The 22,104-nt window shown below is 40.6% G+C and overlaps 1 protein-coding gene across 2 annotated transcripts in view; it reads right to left on the reverse strand.

Annotated features, from left to right (window-relative positions):
- The window catches only part of LOC136856766 (probable phospholipid-transporting ATPase IIB), a 407,253-nt gene that overhangs the window by 363,594 nt on the left and 21,555 nt on the right, over positions 1–22,104 (reverse strand). The window contains exon 2 of one of the 2 annotated variants that reach the window (XM_067134860.2): positions 20,620–20,794. In XM_067134860.2, coding sequence (XP_066990961.2) covers positions 20,620–20,780 — 161 coding nt within the window. In that variant the 5' untranslated portion in view covers positions 20,781–20,794. Of the gene's footprint in view, positions 1–10,895; positions 11,126–20,619; positions 20,795–22,104 lie in introns of those variants that run through there. The other variant, XM_067134861.2, reaches the window with a different exon arrangement.

Raw genomic sequence — 22,104 nt, forward strand, 5'->3', positions numbered from 1 at the left:
GGTCTGCTCAAGGTTTAATGTCCCCATCCGATGGACGAATTACCATCAACAGCATCATATGCCCTCACTCCATATGAGCACTGCAGAGAGGTCTGGATTAGTGATTAGAAATTGTATACCACCACTTCCCCTACCCTGCCGGCCAACATTCTGATGGTGAAAATTGTTTGACCAACGGGACTAGAACCGGCTAATCAAGGTGTCAGACCATTTAGACTTCAACGCCTTAACGATCATGGCCACCATGGGCTACCACTTCTCTTGATTACTACAGGGTGATTTTTTCCACCGTGTACAAACTCTAGGGATTGATCGAAGAGAGGGTACAGAACAGAAAAGGTCTAATGAACGTGTGTCTGGAAATGCATGGTTTGTTTGTTTGTTTGTTTGTTTGTTTGTTTGTTTGTTGGGAACCATTTATTCAATCATCCTTTGTTACAGAGATGGCAGTCTAATATGTAGCCATGTAGCCACAGTTACAGTATATGTTGAAATTGGTTTCAATGTGCCTCCACGCATGCATGTACTCACCATAGCATGTTCTGTCTCACACGTTCACATCGGCCAGGCTGCATGCGAACAGTATCAAAAGCAGCCTGAATTCGCTGCTCCAATGTCTCCTCATCTGGAATGGGCTCTGCATACATGATCATTTTGAGATGCCCCATAACCAGAAATTGCACGGGTTGAGATCTGGTGAACGAGCAAGCCACGCAACTGGACCTCCTCATCCGATCCATCGACCAGGAAGGACATGACTGAGATGCGTCCGGATGTTCACGGCGAAGTGGGCTGGAGCACCATCATATAGCAGCCACATAACCCTGCGAATCATCAATGGTATGTCTTCCAGCAAGGGAGGCAAGGTCACCCACAAGAAAAGCCGATAATTCTGGCCTGTTAGGCGACACGGAAGGAAGACTGGTCCCAAAACACGGTCGCCAATTATCCCAGCCCATACATTCTGGCTGAACCGCTGATGATGATTTGCTGGCACCAAACCATGGGGGTTCTGCATACAATCCCACAGATGACTGTTATGACAGTAGAAGATACTCCTCCATGTAAAGGTGAATAGGATGGATGCCACAAATCTCGGAATCGTGATTGCCTGGTGAATAAACCCGTGACAAAACCGCTCCCGGTATGGAAAGTCTGTCACTAGTAAGCCCTGCACATGCTGTAAGCGATACTTTTTTTTTTACTTTTTTTTTTTTTGCTATTTGCTTTACGTCGCACCAACACGGATAAGTCTTATAACGACGATGGGATAGGAAAGGCCTAGGAATTGGAAGGAAGCGGCCGTGGCCTTAATTAAGGTACAGCCCTGGCATTTGCCTGGTGTGAAAATGGGAAACCACGGAAAACTATCTTCAGAGCTGCCGAGAGTCAGGCTCGAACCCACTGTCTCCCGATTACTGGATACTGGCCGCACTTAAACGACTGCAGCTATCGAGCTTGGTGCTGTAAGTGATAAAGGTAGTAACAATTGTCATGAAGAATGCTTCACACGGTCATTTAAAAAAAGGCTAGGAGGGAATCTGCCCCCTGGGTGACTGCCCTAAATGCAGATCAGTAGTAAATGATTGATTGATTGATTGACTGATTGTCAACTGGCCCCTGTACTGGCGGGCCAACTGCCTTGTACTGACACGGCGGTCACCTTCCATAGTGTTAATCACATTTTCCTACAAGTCTGGTGTCCAAACAGGGCGGGTATGTCCTTCATGATTTCCTGCTTCCTTAAACAACCCTGTCTCAGACAAATGGCGAAACACTGTTGCAAACATTGAATGCTGTGGTTGCTTTTAAAGATAAAAATTTCATTGTTCCGTATTGAAATTTTTAACATGCTGTGGTTGCTGTCGGCGGGGATAGGTCTCCCGATACAACCGTGCTGCCCGCCACCAGTTGCCATTTGCCTTACCGTAAGTAAACACACAATGTCGGCAAGCTCTCGCGTCGAATATGGAACCATTATGTACAACTCTGTAACACATCCACTACCCAGTGAATCAACGCAAGAAGTGACTCGGACACAACGGTACCAATGACTATGGCAGGAGAGGGTGCTAAGGCATGACGTATGAGGAACAGTACCACCCTCTAGGAGGAAACCATGCATACTGTAACTGTGGCGGCATGCACTGGCCTGCAGTCTCTGTAACAAAGTATGATTGAATACATAGTCGCTGGCGTGGACACCATGCATTTCCAGACGTACATTCATTAGACCATTTTCGTCCTTATCCTCTCCGTGATCAATCCCTAGAGTTTGTACACGTACGCGGTGGAAGAAATCACCCTGTATAATGGGTGAGGTTATAAAAGCAGTGGAAATGAAGGATGAGACAACAAATGCACTTGAATTTGCTGATTACGTTTTGCTATACGGAAAATTCTGTACTCAATGTATTACACATCAATTTGGACATACGCAGCAGGCATGTAGACTACAACAAAACATGATGAAAGCAGAATCCAAGCAGCCGAGATGAAATTCCTTACAGGAATAAGATCAGAAACATAGAAATCAGAGAGAGAGAATTGAATTCCCTCACCTGCAAGACAAGATAGTGACCAGTAAGCTGAAATGGTTTGGACACATAATGAGAATGGAAGAAGATAGGAGTTCCAAAGTGAGTATTTACAGAGAAAATAATACAAAGAAGACAATGTGGAAGGCCCAGAAAGAGGTGGATGGATAGGGTGAAGGAGAGTACAGAGAAGAAAGGAGTAAAAGTAGAAGAAATATTGGAGGAAGAAGCGGAATGGTGGAGAGAGAGACAACTGTGGAGGTGCTTGATTCACAACCCGATGCAGAAGACTGGAAATGGGAAAAGAAGAGGAGGAAGAATAAGTTTTGCTACGGGATGAGACATAAGCCGAAGTTCAAGATAAACTAGATCTTTGACAAGAAGAATTTAAAAGAATGGGAATGATCATCAGCTGAACTTACACTGTTGGTTTAGTGATGAGTCAAAATCCTGAAGCAGTCCACATGCGAGTGCAAAATGAAGATATTACTCATAACATCAAATACTTAGGGAGCTTTGTTTCTTCTAAGAAACCAAGAATAGGTAATAGAATACAAGCAGCATCAAAACTTTACCACTCTGTTTGTCAGTTACTTCATTTATTAATAGAGAAATGTACACTCAAGTTTGAGTATTAATTAAATTTCACATTTCAGTCTTTGCTATAGTCTGTAATTGTCCTGGTTCTTTTCGTGCATGTTATGATGTAATATCTACTACACCTCTGTCTGCACAAAGTACAATCTTCGTCTGGCTCATGGAACCTCTTGTTTATGCATATCTTGTGGTGAAACCTGTGTATGGAGAGTCGTGTTATGATGTGGCACTGCGTGTTGCACTCTCTAGTCAGTTACTTTGGGATGACTTATTTACCCAAGCTTTCAAGCTCACAATGTAAAAAACATATCTTGTATCAATTCTAACATACAGACTGAAAGTAGCAACGCTGACTAGACCTGCAAAATCACCTACAAGCCACTGAAATGAAGTACCTTGTTCCTGTCCCCAAAAGACAAGGAGAGACAAAGTAAGGGATTAAAATATGTGCAACAACTTGGACTGGGCAAAAGTCGGTTAGAAACCTTAGAATTAAGCAGATCGAAATGGTATGGACATATGAGAAAGATGGCTCCAATTAGGACCCCAAGAAAGGAATGTTGTTGATAAGAGAACCAGAACCTTGTGATGGTTGGAAAAAGCACATTTTCAAACACCTTGCAAAACGTAATGTAAATTGGCAGCAAAAAGCTGAACATCAGCTGTGGATGGACAGGACAAATTGGAAGAGGGAATTTTATCAAGGGAAATGTTCAATAAATGTCCATGTTCTTGAAATTATTTAAGGAAAGACTATAGCTCATTCCACGTTAAGAAAACAGTACTGCTCTTTATTTTATTTTTTTTGCTAGGGGCTTTACGTCGCACTGACACAGATAGGTCTTATGGCGACGACGGGACAGGAAAGGCCTAGGAGTTGGAAGGAAGCGGCCGTGGCCTTAATTAAGGTACAGCCCCAGCATTTGCCTGGTGTGAAAATGGGAAACCACGGAAAACCATCTTAAGGGCTGCCGATAGTGGGATTCGAACCTACTATCTCCCGGATGCAAGCTCACAGCCGCGCGCCTCTACGCGCACGGCCAACTCGCCCGGTGTACTGCTCTTATGGACCTACAAGGAGTGAACATACCTCCTTTTAGACACCCATAATTCCTCGTGATTAAGGAATATTATACTGTACTTTGGAATGTATTATGAAAGACAGATAAAAAGGACGAGGCATTTTTTCCCGCGAGTTATTAAAGTAACTGCATAACATTTTCTTTTTCATAAATATATTCATAGGGAGGAAGCACAATGGCAGGAACAGCCATAGCTTTGTTGCTTTCCTTCGTTTTCCTTCTTCTGGGTTGCTCTGCTACAAGCCTAATGAAGTCCCTCGCTCTGTGAACCGTCAGCAGCTCACTTCTGTAGTGAAGTCGTCTAGAGTATTTATTTGTTGCATGCATGTTTTCAGGCTTTAAATCAATGTGTACTTTTCTTGTATTGAGTGGGAGTTGGTTGTATATTGCATAGTATTTGGGTGTGTTCCATTATTTTTGTACTGTACAGAAGTTGTTACTGAAGATTTTGGTGTTGTGGTGTGCAGCGATACGTCATGGCATAACTTGTACTGATAAAAAAAATGCCTTGTGTTTTATTTGTGCTTGGTTTTGTTATTTAGCTGTTGTTTCTTAAGTGCATTTTAATTTTTCCACTCTTTTCACAACCTCATTTAATTTTTACTATTGTTTTTGTGAGCGATATGACAGCACAGTAGTACCCCACGTTGCATGGGAAAATTTAATAAATGCAATTAAATGCATTCCCTGATCCCTCGAGCCCATAAAAAATATTATTTTCCTATTTTCTCCCCCCCCAATTAGCTTTACACTTCAATGCTTACGTTTTTTATGTGCCGTAGTTTCTCTCTCATTCTGTACAAACCTAAAATAGCCCCTGCCCCCTTAAAAAAAAAAAAAAAAAAAAGCAAAAGCAAAGCAGGCCATGAAGACCCTTGGAGGAGTGGAAGGTAAAGGCTTCCACCATTGTTAACCTCGGCACGTTATGGGGTAGAGTGGTTAGCTCTATGCCCGGCCACCTTTGCCCCCAGGAATTAACCTGGTACTCATTTTTGGTGTAGGCTAAGTGAACTTCAGGGCCATATGCACCTCCGGAAGTGGAAATCTCGTTTCTTAAATTTTACGACTTCCTAACGGGGATTCAAACCCACGTCCTTCCGGGCGAACCGAGCATGCCTTTACCGCCTTGGCCAGGCAGCCCCTCCTGTCCCCTTTAGTTTATAAACAATATTTCAGCTTAGTTTCTTCCGCTCTTTATCTTGAACTTAAATACCGAATTTCATAAATTTATGTGCTGCCGTTTACCCGTGATGGTGTTGAGCAGAGCTGTTCGATACGGCAACCCTGTTGTCATAAGAGCAATACTGTTTTCTTAACATGGAATGAACTATAGGTAAAAATTGATAGGAAATCTGCCACCTGGATATGTCTTAAATGGAGATCAGTGATGACTGATTGCACCTGGCTTGTAAATAGCTGCCCCAGATTGGTGGAGCAGAGAATTGATGATCATGACGATGAGTAAAGACGTAAAGGAGAGGGCATATACATCTCTGGTAAGACCCCAATTAGAGCATGGTTCTGGTGTATGGGACCCGCACCAGGATTACTTGATACGAGAACTGGAGAAGATCCAAAGGAAAGCAACATTTTGTTCTGGGTGATAACTGACGAAAAAGTAGTTTTACAAAAATGTTGCAAACCTTCGCCTGGGAAGACTTGGGAGTAAAGGAACAAGCTGCTCCAATAAGTGGGATGTTCTGCACTGTCAGTAGTAAAATGGCACGGGATGACAATTAGAAGATAAATAAGCTTGAGTGGAGCTTTTAAAAGTAGGAAAGATCATAATATGAAAATAAAGTTCGAATTCAGGAGGACCAATTGGGGTAGGTAAGGGTTATTCTGCCCGAAGGCAGGTCCGAACCTCCGCAGAGGTGTTCCTGAGCCGGAGTTTACGTGCGGTAGGGTGGCCAGTTCCTTTCTGCTCCTCCATTCCCTTATCCCCAACCAACAGCGCGTGGCAACCCATCCAACTCCTGACCACGCCCAATGTTGCTTAACTTCGGAGATCTCACAGGATCTGGTGTTTCAACACGGCTACGGCCATTGGCAATTGGGGTAAATATTCATTTACAGAAAAAGGAATTATGAAATGGAATAATTTATCAAGGGAAATGTTCAATAAATTTCCATGTTCTTGAAATTATTTATGGTTCATGGTGTGGGTTATTGTAGTCACATCCTAGATCGTGAACCATGGGCAATGGCTGAGTGGCCTAGTAAGTGATCCTGAGAGTCGGGATACCAGCTGCTATGGAATGGGAGTGGGCATCTCGGACATATTCTGAGTCCTGGCCCTCCTTGTGCTTAGGCGGCTAGGACTATACAATTCACCAGTGGTCCATAATCCGTTAGAGGAAAGATCCTCACTTGGACTATGTGCAAGTAGGGTAGCATCCTGTTTCATGAATTTACCGAGCTCAGAACATTTTAAGCAAGCCTCGGACCTATGGGAGTAACGGAGTCCCACTCCCATTTGACAGGCGAGGGAATCCTTGGAAACAACTTGGCGAACGAAATGGAATTCGATGGGGAGCTATCAATATTAATGGGGCTTATGGAAGAAAGAAAGTAGAACTGGCTGAGTCTGCAAAGAGGATGCATCTGAATGAATTAGGAGTGAGTGATATTCGGGTAAGGGGAGATAACGAGGAAGAGATAGGGGATTATAAAGTGTACTTGACGGGTGTTAGAAAGTGAAGGGCAGAGTCTGGGGTAGGGTTCTTTATCAGGAATACCATTGCACGCAACATAGTTTCTGTTAGGCACGTAAATGAGCGAATGATGTGGGTAGATTTGTCAGTTGGAGGAGTTAAGACTAGAATTGTCTCCGTGTATTCACCATGTGAAGGTGCAGATGAGGATGTTGATAAGTTTTATGAAGCATTGAGTGACATCGTGGTCAGGGTCAACAGCAAGGATAGGATAGTGCTAATGGGCGATTTCAATGCAAGAGTTGGGAATAGAACTGAAGGATACGAAAGGGTGATTGGTAAATGTGGGGAAGATATGGAAGCTAATGGGAATGGGAAGCGTTTACTGGACTTCTGTGCTAGTATGGGTTTAGCTGTTATGAATACATTCTTCAAGCATAAGGCTGTTCACCGCTACACATGGGAGGCTAGGGGTACCAGATCCATAATAGACTATATCTTAACAGACTTCAAATTCAGGAAATCTGTTAGGAATGTACGAGTTTTCTGCAGATTTTTCGATGATACAGACCACTATCTGATCTGTAGTGAACTAAGTATATCTAGACCTAGGGTAGAGAAAGTGAATTCTGTCTGCAAATGAATAAGGGTAGAAAATCTCCAGGATGAGGAAATTAGACTGAAGTACATGGATATGATTAGTGAGAAGTTTCGAACAGTAGACAGTAAGCAGGTTCAGGATATAGAAAGTGAATGGGTGGCATACAGGGATGCTGTAGTAGAAACAGCAAGGGAATGCCTAGGAACAACTGTGTGTAAAGATGGGAAAAGGCAAACATCTTGGTGGAATGATGAAGCGAGAGCAGCTTGTAAACGTAAAAAGAAGGCTTATCAGAAATGGCTCCAAACAAGGGCTGAGGCAGACAGGGATTTGTACGTAAATGAAAGAAACAGAGTGAAACAAATAGTTGTTGAATCCAAAAAGAAATCGTGGGAAGATTTTGGTAATAACCTGCAAAGGCTAGGTCAAGCAGCAGGGAAACCTTTCTGGACAGTAATAAAGAATCTTAGGAAGGGAGGGAAAAAGGGAAATGAACAGTGTTTTGAGTAATTCAGGTGAACTCATAATAGATCCCAGGGAATCACTGGAGAGGTAGAGGGAATATTTTGAACATATTCTCAATGTAAAAGGAAATCATCCTGGTTGTGTTGCAAACAGCCAAGCTCATGAGGAGGAGGAAAATGATATTGGTGAAATTACGCTTGAGGAAGTGGAAAGGATGGTAAATAATCTCCATTGTCATAAAGCAGCAGGAATAGATGAAATTAGACCTGAAATGGTGAAGTATAGTGGGAAGGCAGGGATGAAATGGCTTCATAGAGTAGTAAGATTAGCATTGAGTGTTGGTAAGGTACCTTCAGATTGGACAAAAGCAGTAATTGCATCTATCTATAAGCAAGGGAACAGGAAGGATTGCAACAACTATCGAGGTATCTCATTGATTAGTATACCAGCAAAGTATTCACTGGCATCTTGGAAGGGAGGGTGCGATCAGTCGTTGAGAGGAAGTTGGATGAAAACCAGTGTGGTTTCAGACCACAGAGAGGCTGTCAGGATCAGATTTTCAGTATGCGCCAGATAATTGAAAAACGCTACAAGAGCAATAGGCAGTTATGTTTATGTTTCGTAGATCTAGAGAAAGCATATGACAGGGTACCGAGGGAAAAGATGTTCGCTATACTGGGGGACTATGGAATTAAAGGTAGATTGTTAAAATCAATCAAAGCCATTTATGTTGACAATTGGGCTTCGGTGAGAATTGATGGTAGAATGAGTTCTTGGTTCAGGGTACTTACAGGGGTTAGACAAGGCTGTAATTTTTCACCTTTGCTGCTTGTACTTTACATGGATCATCTGCTGAAAGGTATAAAATGGCAGGGAGGGATTCAGTTAGGTGGAAATGTAGTAAGCAGTCTGGCGTATGCTGACGACTTGGTCTTAATGGCAGATTGTGCCGAAAGCCTGCATTCTAATATCTTGGAACTTGAAAATAGGTGCAATGAGTATGGTATAAAAATTAGCCTCTCGAAGACTAAATTGATGTCAGTAGGTAAGAAATTCAACAGAATTGAATGTCAGATTGGTAATACAAAGCTAGAACAGGTCGATAATTTCAAGTATTTAGGTTTTTTGTTCTCCCAGGATGGTAATATAGTAAGCGAGATTGCATCAAGGTGTCGTAAAGCTAATGCAGTGAGCTCGCAGTTGCGATCAACAGTATTCCGTAAGAAGGAAGTCAGCTCCCAGACAAAACTATCTTTACATTGGTCTGTTTTCAGACCAACTTTGCTCTACGAGAGCGAAAGCTGGGTGGACTCAGGATATCTTATTCATAAGTTAGAATTAACAGACATGAAAGTAGCAAGAATGATTGCTTGTACAAAAAGGTGGGAACAATGGCAGGAGGGTACTCGGAATGAGGAGATAAAGGCTAATTTAGGAATGAACTTGATGGATGAAGCTGTACGCAGAAACCGGCTTCAGTGGTGGGGTCATGTGAGGCGAATGGAGGAGGATAGGTTACCTAGGAGAATAATGGACTCTGCTTTGGAGAGTAAGAGAAGTAGAGGTAGACCGAGGCGATGACGATTAGACTCAGTTTCTAACGATTTAAAGATAAGAGGTATAGAACTAAATGAGGCCACAACACTAGTTGCAAATCGAGGATTGTGGCGACGTTTAATAAATTCACAGAGGCTTGCAGACTGAATGCTGAAAGGCATAACAGTCTATATGTATATGTTGAAATTATTTAAGAAATAATTAGGTAAACATTCTGCCATCTGTATATAAGTCCTAAATGCAGATCAATGATGATGGATTGGGGACTATTTTTTGTCCGTTATCATTATGATTCTGAGAGGAATATATGTATTTCCATGGCACAATAAGTCTTGTTTATAAAAATAGTATAATACACTCAATAACACAAACGAGAAATTTCTACCCTTGGTCATGTAGGGTTAAAGGTCAATCATGAAATTGCACAACATTAAATTTAATGAATGAATGAAAAACTTATGATGGCAAATAACTCTCTGCTTCATTTAAATTTATCTCCAGTTTTATTACAATTGGGTTCACAGGGAATCTAAACAGAAAATATGTATTCCTAGAAACATCAAACAGAGCCTTCATTTTACAGTTTGGCTCTACTGTTTTCTAGTTGGTCTTTACTGGTACTTAACATGTTAAGGGCTGATTGTACTTTTCAGGCTCCTTAGCTGAATGTTCTGTGCACTGGCCTTTGGTTCAGAAAGGTCCCAAGTTTGGTTCTTGGCTGAGAGAGAGAGAGAGAGAGAGAGAGAGAGTGTGTGTGTGTGTGTGTGTGTGTGTGTGTGTGTGTGTGTGTGTGGTAAATTCCTCTGGCTCAGGGACTAGGTGTTTGTGTTTGTCTTAATAAACTTCCCTTCACCTACAGTCAGCACACCACACTACCAACCACTACAGAAACAAGAGTGAATACAACCCCCACATAGTATTGGTGTCTGGAAGAGCATCCACCTGTAAAACTGGGCAAAAATTAACATCAAGTGGGAAAAAAGGCCAGGAGAAGAAAGGTTTACTGCAGAGATCATCAACCCTATTCAACTAATGAATAAAAAAAAGATATTAATTAAGAAAAAGAGGGCCACGAAATGTTGAAAATTAATGTCATGACCTTTATAAATATGTATGTGATATAATCAGAGAAAAACAAGCACTAATTAACGGAAGTCTGATTGGAAGGATGATAAGGAGGAGACTGTCTCAGGTAACTGGAAGCAGTGCCAGATTCAGCTTGAGATCCTATAGCTTCAAAACTATGTACAAGTCTCTGAGATTTGCCAATAAGATATGGTACGGATAAGTATAGGAATGAAAAAAGGTGACCCCTATAGAAGTCAGTATTTTTTCATTTCACCTCCTTATTAAAAATATATTGAACAATTTAATATCAATATTGAAAATCCTTAGAACCTACCTTTTCTTTTGTTCAAGCTCAGACAGATCTTCTATCAAACTATCCTCTTCAGGGGGAATAGATTCTAATTCTGTATCACTGCATAGAGATGATTTGCAATACATATGATCACCACTTCTCCAATCCATCCTATTTTGGTAATTTTCTTAAAATGCTATGATTTAAGAACAAACACAAATTATTTCCACTCCACTGCTGCTTAGCAATCCTCGATTCATGTTGCTGCAACAGAGTTTGACACTCCACTGCAGGAAGTGTTTAATTGGTTCCCTGCAGAGCACCTTATCTTATCAATAAGTATGTTGTCACACAATAAGGCATTCAGTTAGAGAGTAAGTAGTCATTGTACCAGCCAGTGGCATGGAGAAACAAATGATTTTAACCAAGAGGTGCAATGTTAAAATTAACTGATAAGCAGTGGATAGTGGGGGGAAATATTTAAACAACTGACTAAGTTAAATATCTGATTCAACCCAAATATGTTGAATTGAGGAGCTACTAAAAGAAAATAGGTAACCTTACAGGCTTTGAGAAATATTTTTATAATTCAAGCAGTATGCATTTCTACAAATTAAACAGGTAAAGATCAATTATTATTTTCCTGACATAACTCAGAGGAGTCCACTAAAGGAAGAGTTCAAATGGGCTTATCAAGAGACTGGTGTATAGATGAGCTTCCTGTTTACATGTAATATTGAGAAAGTCACTAAAGGAGCCCAATATTTACTTAACTCATTCCACAGGGCTGAATCACATAGTACTGAGATATACAGAGTGTTACAAAACTCTCTGTACAAAGTGATATGAGAGGTAGAACACATCAAAACAAACTGTTTTGGATAGGAATGCATATTTACTGAAGTCATCTGTTGGTGCTAGAGGGCATTTACAAACCTGTTGCTGTAGGTGATGTAGAAAGCTGTCAATTCACAGAAGGTGCTACAGGATATGGCCGGCCCTGTGGTGTAGGGGTAGCAAGCCTGCTTCTTACCCACAGGCCGCAGGTTCAATTCCCAGCCAGTGACCTGAAGGCTGGTTCGAGGTCCACTCAGCCTATGTGATTAGAATTGGGGAGCTATCTGACGGTGAGATAGCGGCCCTGATCTAGAAAGCCAAGAATAACGGCCGAGAGGATTCGTTGTGCTGAACACACGACACCTCGTAATCTGCAGGCCTTCGGGCTGAGCAGCGGTCACTTGGTAGGCCAAGGCCCTTCAAGGGCTGTAGTGCCATGGGGTTTGGTTTTTTTTTTCTTTTTTTCTTTTTTTTTTTTTTTTTTTGGCTACAGGATATGACCGCCAGTATGGATGCAGGCATTACAATGTCGGAACATCAACTGTAGTACACGTTCAGGTGATCTCACTAGCCAGCCAATGGGTTTACCCTGACCAATCCATCAGTTCCTAAACCTGGCTATCAGATAATCCCTCACTGTATAATGGTTGCTGTATGAATATAAAAGACAAGGAGAGGGACACTTCCACTTCACAGCTCAGCCAATAACAACTGACTTAAACAGGCCTGAACAAATAGCTATATACATATCTCCTCTCACCAACTGCTGACATCAGTGGACATGCATTCCTATAAAAAATTGTTCGTCATGGTGTTTTCCGTCTCCTTCGTCACTTTGTACAGAGTTTTGCAACATCTTGTATAAGTGGTTGTCTGAAATACCTATGGGAACTCACCACAATATTAGAACACAAAACAGTCACTAACCACACATTACAAGCCCTTGACTCATATTCAAGATTCTGTTGGCCTGTTTTTAAGAACATTTTTTACTATGTCATTGGAAATAAGAGCTGGATAAAGAAGGGGAAGCTTCATATTTTTCTAGCCATCAGCACGAGCCAACATTACCAGTAAGCGATACCCTTTAAACTCTTATACTTTAAAACTAGCCTATATACTAGGCTTATTTGAAAATATACCAATTGAAGTAATATAAAGAATACTTATCACACTCCTTGCAGTTTTTGAAAAAAAGTGTTACTTAGTTTTACATTATTAGTATATTAATGCGAGGTGCATGTAAAAAATAACGAGACTGGGGCTTCAAAATCCTTATTGAAAAACATTACATATTGGAAATATTATCCCCTTCAGTATAGTCTCCTTCCTCATCCCGACCCTGCTCCATGCAAATTTTCCACTGCACTGTTTGAAACAATGCTGTAGGTCTGCTTCCGTCAGACTGTTCATCAGCTTCGTAACTTGTGCTTTCACTGATTCTAGAGACTTGAACAGTTTCCTTTCAATCCAGACTGATTTTGCGGAGCAATAAGGTCATAGGGGGCCCAGATCTGGTAAGTATGGTGGATGTTCCAACACAGGGATCTTGTGCTTCACTAGAAACTGCTCAAAAGAAAGTGCGTTTGCACTGGTGCATTGTTTTGGTGCAGGATCCAGGAGTGATTCTTCCATATTTCAGGTGTTTTCCGTCTGATCCACTCACGGAGGGTTTTGAACACCCTTGTCATAGGCCTGGTTAACTGTCTGACCTTGTGGCACCCAATCAACATGAATGATTCCCTGGATGACAAAATAGCCAATCATCATGGTCTTCAATTTGAATTTGCTCTTGCGTGCTTTCTTCTGTCTTGAAAGAAGGACTCTCCCAATGCACAGATTGGAGCTTTGTTTCAGGTTCATACTGGAAATTCTTTCATCACATGTGATCACATTCTTAAGGAAACTGGTGTAATTTTCAATGATTTCACGGTGGTCAGCGAAAATGTTCATTCTCATGTCCTTCTGCTCAAGAGTGAGGAGTTTTGGAACAACCTTTGAACATACTTTTTTCATACTAAGGTCATTATACAAAATCTCTTTCCTTGTCAAGGATTTACCAATGCTGAAATGACAATCTTTCCTAGTAATTTCACAAACTTTTGTGACTTTTCATCTGCTTTTGTTGTTTGAGAGTGGTTGGGTAATGGATTATCTTCAATCACTTCTCTTCTTTCTTTGAATTTTTTGAAAGAGTCAAAACCTTGAGTAAGGGATAAACACTGATCACCATCGAGTTTGCTTAACAAACCGAAAGCTTCTGTAGTGGATTTTCCAAGTTTTACAAGGAATTTCACACTTTGCTTGACTTTCACACTCAACATCTTTCTAACGGAACTCAGGCACATGAGTTTCTTAGAACAGCTCCTACAGCAAAACTGTTAGTTTCATGTCAGCACGAGTTGGAGGATGAATGGGGGAACAGGTTACACTCGCATGCCAGAGTTGCCGTTAACAAGACCACAGGGAGTTAGAAAAATATAAGTCTGGTTATTTTTTAGCCACACCTCGTACACTGCAGACTTATATATAAATATATATGAAATTATTTTATTATTTAAATATGTACTGTATATAAAGAATTTCATTTACCATATATTTAAACAGTTATTTAAACAAATATCTCTAAAATGTGAACAATGTATGAAACTTTTGCCAATATATGATGAAATATGAAATTTCTCGTGCTAACTAAAGTCCTTGCCTTGTGAAAAGTAGTATAAATATTCTCTGCAACTGAAACTTTCCAACTAATGGTTTAGAATAAGACACTTCATTGACATTCATTCTCTTAGCCATTATTATGGAAAATTCCCCTCGAGTTTCCTGAGATTTTCTACAGGTAGGCTTCATTCAGCCTGATAGTTCCTTCCTCCAATATATAGGTGCTTATCATTTTTATGTTATTTGCTTAATTAATTATTTATTTAATCTCTTATACCCTGGGTTTCTCATGATGTGTCCGAACTATCTAGTCATTGTGGCTGTATGTACAACCACACTTGGTTTCCATCCTATGGAATTAAGCTCAGGGAACTGCTATCTTCTTCTCATCAAATATTTTCAAAATGTTCTCCTCTCGCTGACTTGATTCAGTAACTTTTCTTTTGTGATCAATCTGCTCATCTCACCTTCAGCATTCTTATGTAATACAACATTTCAAAAGGTATTGTTCTCTTTATACAGTGCCATGGTCCATATAATAGTCTTCAGAAACATTTCTCTAACACAAATATTTATGTTTGTGTGAACAAATTTCTTTTCTTAAGGAAGGCATCCTTGCTTGGACTAGTCTATGGTACATTTTGTCCTTCTTCTACCACCATTCGTTATTCTACTACAATATTAATTTACTTCCTATAAGGCTTAATTTCCCAATCTGACATGATTGTACTCCTTCTCCAAGACTGTATCCATACAACTCAGCAATTTCTCCCTATCTTCTGAAAACACAAGTAAAATAACAATGTCATCAGCAAATTTCAGAGCTTTGATTTCCTTTCCTTAAACTGTGACTCCTTTTCCAGATTTCTTTGATTTCTTTAACTGAATTTTCTATGTAAGTGTTACACAGGAAAAAGGATAAACAGCAACCACCTCTCTCATATCTGGATAATAGCTTGTCTTCAAATCCCTGAATTCTTATCCCTCTCATTTCATCTTTGTACAGACTGTAGGTAACCTTCCTTTCTTGTTCTTTGACCTTCATCACCTTCATAATGCTAGTCAGTCTGCTTTACATCGCACCGACACAAATAGGTCTTATGGCAACGATGGGATAGGAAAGGGCAAGAAATGATAAGGAAGCGACCATGGCCTTAATTAAGGTACAGCTCCAGCATTTGCCTGGCGTGAAAATGGGAAATCATGGAAAACCATCTTCAGGGCTGCCGACAGTGAGGTTCGAACCCACTGTCTCCCGTATGTAAGCTCACAGCTGCGCGCCCTAACCGCATGGCCAACTCACACGGTCAACCAACTTCAACCGTCTTAACCAATATAGTCACTGTTTCCCAAGTTGCACATTCTTGAGCAATCTTCACTGCTATGCCATATGTACAGATTCTTACCCAAATTAAAATTTATACAAAATATAATGATATACATATTCAATCACATTCTTCTTGTAACACTATCTCAACTTAACAAAATCATATGATTTTCACTACTTTATATTACAAATTATTTTATGAAAATTTCCTAACCTAAAATTGGGAGATCATAACTGCGTATGATTACATGTCTTGCCTTGCAATAAATCAAAATCATATCACACATTTCACGATACTGTGGTAAATAAGGCCTTTGCAACGCCATTTTAACGGACGAGCCTGGGTGGAGCAAGTCAGACTGGCTCGATGGCGGGCAAATCATTAAGTTGCATTCACCACCCTCGCGCTACTACGGACAACCCATTTACTATCCTGGCAGTGTGGAAATAACAAGAATCACGAACTGAGACCCTTCCATATCCAGAGGTTTCCACAGGCTTCTAGTGCCCGATGGATCTTGAAGGGTCAGTTCCCTTATATAAAAGTGACGGACAAGTGCGAGACAGTTCAGCGTGAGCTCAAGTCAGTCAGCGGTTGAGAGCGATCATGACAGTTCAGTTCAGTGTGTGGACTGAGTGTGCCACCGATTGATGAGCAGAGAGTACGGTCAGTGAGACAGCACTGTGAGGTGTGTACCGCTGAGTATTGGATCTGCGTGCTATAGAGTCAACGGAGATCTGTGAGTGGACAACGAGGATATACAGTGTAGAAGAGTGACTGCAGTGAGAGTGCATACCGTGTGCCTCATACAGACTTGTTAAACTGTTGCGTGCGTGCTTAAAATGTGATGAACAGTGTGGCCGCTTAAAGTGCACAACAGGCTTTATCCTGAACTGTCCTAGGGTGCAAGCAATAGTGTACAGTGCATGTGTACATGAACGATGTAGCATAAGTGTTTAGACTGTAAGTATTGGACTGAAATCTTGGTGTGATTTAAAGAGTGAGAAATGAGAGCGATAACGAGTATAGCTGTGTTCCTTTGTGTAAGTGGTTATTGTCTGTCTGTTAGGTCATCAGCCCAGAGGCTGGTTGGATCCTCAAATAGCACCACCAAAGATTATGCAGTTATAAGGAAACTGCAAAAACCAATGGCAGCACCAAAATGAGGCATACTAGGCAAGACGAGGAGTGAGGTAGTTTGCCATTGCTTTCCTCACTGGGTCAGAAAGTGCTATTGCAACACGACTGACCCTATGAGCAACACCTTTCATAACACTCATGCACTAGTCATGCTCTGAATGTCATTACTCAGCACCACCCATACCCCAGCAGCTTCCATATTGTCACAGCCATGGATGAGACTGGGACTTCGGTGGAAGCTACACTTTACTCTGGCCTGTGCCAAGAGATGGATACAAAAGTACTGTATCCATCAAGAAATGGCAGCAGGCAAAAAGTGGTTATTAGCATTAATAAATCTTAGTGTAGAAGCTACCAGTCAAGTATTTATTTCCTACCCCATCATGTTGCAATATGATAAAGCCATTTTACCTGAACTCAGAGCTAGTACCTATCTGCATGTCACAGTGCAACAACCTAGGAACACACTGTCCTAGAACATTGCACAGCCTTAAAAGTGAGGGTGACCTGAGAAAACCACAGCTGTACTGATGTCCTGTTTAGCAGAAGAGAGTATCCAGTGCCTACTGACTTTAAAAAAAAACCTGACCAAAGTTTTGCGATTTATTTTCTCCTACACTAGTTAGATAGGTATAAAAAATTTTAAGATGCTTGCTTAGAATACCATCTTCCATGACCATTTCAAATGACATACCTTATTTCAGTTACACTCTGTATAAGGAAAGGTCAATTCTACCTGTCAGGGCCACAGAGCAAGTGTCACATCAACACTCATAAAAGTCTGACTGTAGGCCTAATAGCTCCCTAATAGCTCGCAAGACAAAAACTTTCCTTAATATGCTGGTTTTGAAAACCAACATCAGTGCAACATTAGTCTGTCTGTTAGGTCATCAGCCCAGAGACTGGTTGGATCCTCAAATATCACAACCAAGAGTTATACAGTTATTGCTGTTCTAAAAGAATAGAATAAGGTAGGACATTGAGGAAGTTCCAGGGGAGCAGTTCAGGTTGTCATGTGTGATATAATGTATGTTGATAGAGTTTGCTGCATTTATAAACAGAATAAACAGAATAAACTAAAATATTTATAATCTGAACAACTTCCATAGCATAAATACCAAGTAATTTTTATCTGTAACCTCATTTTGATAGAACTAGTTGCATTATAAAAAAGTTGGTCACAGTCAGCACATTAGAATGTTGATAATGTTGAAATTAGTTCCATGGCTCTCAAAAAATGCATGGAGATTAATATAAAGTGAGGGTAATTTCTTTTTGCTATTTGTTTTATGTCACACTGACAAACACAGGTCTTAAGGCAACAAAGGGACTGGGGAGGAAGTGAAAGGTACAGGTCCAGCATTTGCCTGATATGTCATGGAAAACCATCTTCAGGGCTGCCAGCACAGGAGTTTGAACCCACCATCTCCCAAATGTTAGCTCACAGTTACGGGATCCAAGCCATATAGTCAACTAGCTCAATAGCTGTTTGGAATGATAAATCATGGAGTTTAAAAAGCACAGTTACGGGATCCAAGCCATATAGTCAACTAGCTCAGTAGCTGTTTGGAATGATAAATCATGGAGTTTAAAAAGTGTTCTATCATTTGCAACTATATTAATAATGCAATTTTAATTTTCTACACAATAAATTATTTTCAAACTACAATGAACAAACACATTATGTAAAATCACTTGGAAAGGTTATAAAACACTGTTTTGAAGTCCTTCAAAATTAATGGATATATTTATACACTGCTGGAAAAAAAGAAAAACAAGGTACACCTGGAAAGACGACATCGATTTTGATCCAATGACGGCAGATGCCACCTGGGGGATAGTAGACGTACTAATAATGGTTTCAACGTCGTAGCGTAGCGACATAGTTGCCAGAGCACCATCTGTGTGTACCCTTTAATAGGGAATGTTTACAGCCATAAGGCTCAGCGCGATGTAAACGTGTGATGCAAACAGGCACTATGCCACGGAGACACACTCGTGCTTCCTACAGCCAACTGAGCAAGTTTGACAGGGATCAAATTCTGGCCTTCCGAGTGGTGGGATGGTCCTTTCGGAGAATTGCCACACAAGTTGGACGTGCTGCGTCAGTTGTGCAACGATGCTGGTACCAATGGTCACATGAACATTCTCACACCTGTAGACAAGTTTCTGGATGTCCACGCAGCACAGACGTCCGTCAAGATCGTCATATTGTAAGGGCAACAGTAGCAGATCATACAACTACCACAGCACGGATAAGAGGGTTTGAGAGCCCAGAAGTATCAACATGAACTGTTGCCAACCGGTTACTAGCAGTATGACTACGGGCACGCACACCGCTAGCCCGTCTTCCGCTCACGCCATAGCATCGACGTGCAAAGCTTGACTGGTGCCATCAGAGGATCACTTAGAAGATGGAATGGCAGGCCATGGTCTTCACCGATGAATGCAGATTCTACCTGCACGCAAGTGATGGTCATTTGTGTGTACGACATAGACCTTGCGAGCACTGTCTTGTAGAGTGCAATTGTCCAAGACACACTGGCCCCACCTCAGGCCTTATGTTCTGGGGTGCGATAAGCTACAACTCTTGTTCTCCTTTGGTGTTTGTGGAGGGAACGCTGACCAGCCCTCTGTACATGCAGAATGTTGTAAGACCCGTTCCTTTGCCATTCTTGCAACAGGAAGGTGATGCGTTGATCCAACAGGATAATGCATGCCCACACACTGCACATGAAACTCTACATGCTCTGCAAAACGAGCAGCAACTTCCCTGGCCAGTACGATCTCCAGATTGTCTCCCATCGAACACGTGTGAGATATGACGGGACAACAACTGGCACATGCGACTCGTTAACCCACAACTCTTGCAGAACTACGTGAACAGGTCGAACAGGTGTGGAATAATGTATCCCAAGACAGTATTTGCCATCTGTATGATCCAATAGATGCCAGAATCAATGCCTGCTTTGCTGCCTGTGGAGGATACACCATGTACTATTATGGGTGTTTCAGCATGGATCGACTCCTGGTACCTCAGTACCGCTTGAACTATTGATCTGTAAATGTAAATCATTTCATGTACTCCATATGCACTGTTTCAACAATAAATCTTGAATGAATTGGAAAACTCTAAGAAGGTGTACTAATCTTTTTTTTCTGGCAGTGTATTATAGTATTTTCATTGCATAGTGATATTAAAAGTTAACTATGTGGACTGAACATAGGTCCCAAAATCAATCAGTAGCATCACTGGGGCTGGGGGCTAGTGTCACCTGGAGTGGTACTTTACGGTGTCACCCCACTCCCAAATAAGAATTGTTTTCACTACTTCCTGTCACAATTCTTTTTTGTTTGTTTGATGTATTCACCAAATAACTTAAAATGAAAGGGTTACAATTTAATTTCAATGAAAATCATCAAATCTTTACAGCATTTTTAATTCCTAAATACATTTAGAAACACATGAACAAATACTGTACACACAAACAGATACAGATAAATACACTTGAATAACTTAATTACAACGTTTCTGTTTATTTTTTGTGCTAAATAATGTTCATCAATTGGTGTCACCTTCTGGATGGTGTCACTGTAGCACCCCCCTACTTAGCAACGCCACTGAAATCAACTTAGGATAATCAAGTGGAAAGTTACAAAGAACCATAAGAAGAATTATTTGATACTAATACCTTCGTATGAGTAGTTGTCGTAATGTTTGACTCATCACCGAGTTTTTCTTATAACAAACCGTTTTCTGAATGAAACAAAAAGTACCATTATTAAAATATACATACCCACAAAGGACCATTGTAATGCAACTGGACCACCTTCTTGAAGTGCGATAACGAGTTGAACTGGAACGAAATTCATGATCTGGAGGTTGAAGCAGGAAGTCGCTTTCATCCATCTCAAAATCACGCTCATCAGAACTGATTCTCAAAGGCACGTCTTCCATAGCAATAATATAACCTGAAGTATACAATTATTCCATTATTCTTAACATGACACTTTGCTGACTTGTATACTAATCTATGAGAAACTGAAAAAATACATCAACATACAGATTGTTTAAATAAAGGATTCACCAACAATTTGAAAACATTTAAACATTAATTATTAACATTTTTCTTGTTCAATATCATACTGAACTTGTAATAGGTTTCAAGATACATACCAAATGGGTATTCTGAAATAACAATTGACATCATAAAAATCATGAAACTAAAAGTTCAGAAGCAGGATATTCATAAAATAAAATGGAAATAAATAGCTTCTTTTATGGAATTAGTTGCTGTGATTATTGTTTTGAATCTAGTACAAATGGGCAACTATCCCCAATAGACAGAGCTGTTAAGTAGGAAAATAAAGGAAAAATGAAGAAAGTATTGATTTTCTTCTTGTCTGACTCATTGGCTGAATGGTCAACGTACTGACCTTCGGTTCAGAGGGTCCCGGGTTCGATTCCCAGCCGGGCCGGGGATTTTAATCACTTCTGATTAATTCTTCTGGCTCGGGAACTGGGTATATGTGTCCATCCCAACACTCTCCTCATCATATTCAGACAACATACCACACTACCAACCACCATAGAAACACGCAATACTGCTTGCATCCCTCCATATAGCATTGGTGTAAGGAAGGGCATCCGGCTGTAAAACAGGGACAAATCCACATGTGCAACGCAGTTTGCACCCGCGACCCCACAGGTGTGGGAAAAAGTGGTAGAAAAAGAAAAGAATTGATTTTTTTCTTACAAAGATTATTGATACACTGATAAACCACTGATAATGTTGCTGATCCATTTAATTTAAAACAAGTTAATACTGCTTCAAAAAACATCCACTGATAAACGTTGTAGGTAAGAATTTCCTAGAAAGCAATCCAAAAAGTGGTGTTATTATTACGTACATTTATACTGATGCACATGTTTCAATTTAAGATACCATATGAGCTGACTTATTATAGTCCTATATAGTCATTATATACTATCCTTTGTACACTTTGACTGTTTATTTGGAGGACGTTATTGGAAGTTTCTTTCAGTGCCAAGGTATCCACACCACAGTCAGTTTTTCTTTTGCTATATCTTTAATGTCACAATAACTCACACACATTTTTAGTGACAATGGGATGTAAAAAAGTTACAATTAAGAAGGTAGCAGCTGTGCCTGATCATTAAGGTACAGCCCCAATATTTTCCTGGTGTGGAAATGGGAAAACAAGGAAAGCTTTCTTCAGTGCTGTCAACTGTAAGTTTCTAAACAATCTCCTATATGTGA

This window comes from Anabrus simplex, chromosome 1 (genome assembly GCF_040414725.1).
Source record: "Anabrus simplex isolate iqAnaSimp1 chromosome 1, ASM4041472v1, whole genome shotgun sequence".
NCBI classification, from domain to species: domain Eukaryota; kingdom Metazoa; phylum Arthropoda; class Insecta; order Orthoptera; family Tettigoniidae; genus Anabrus; species Anabrus simplex.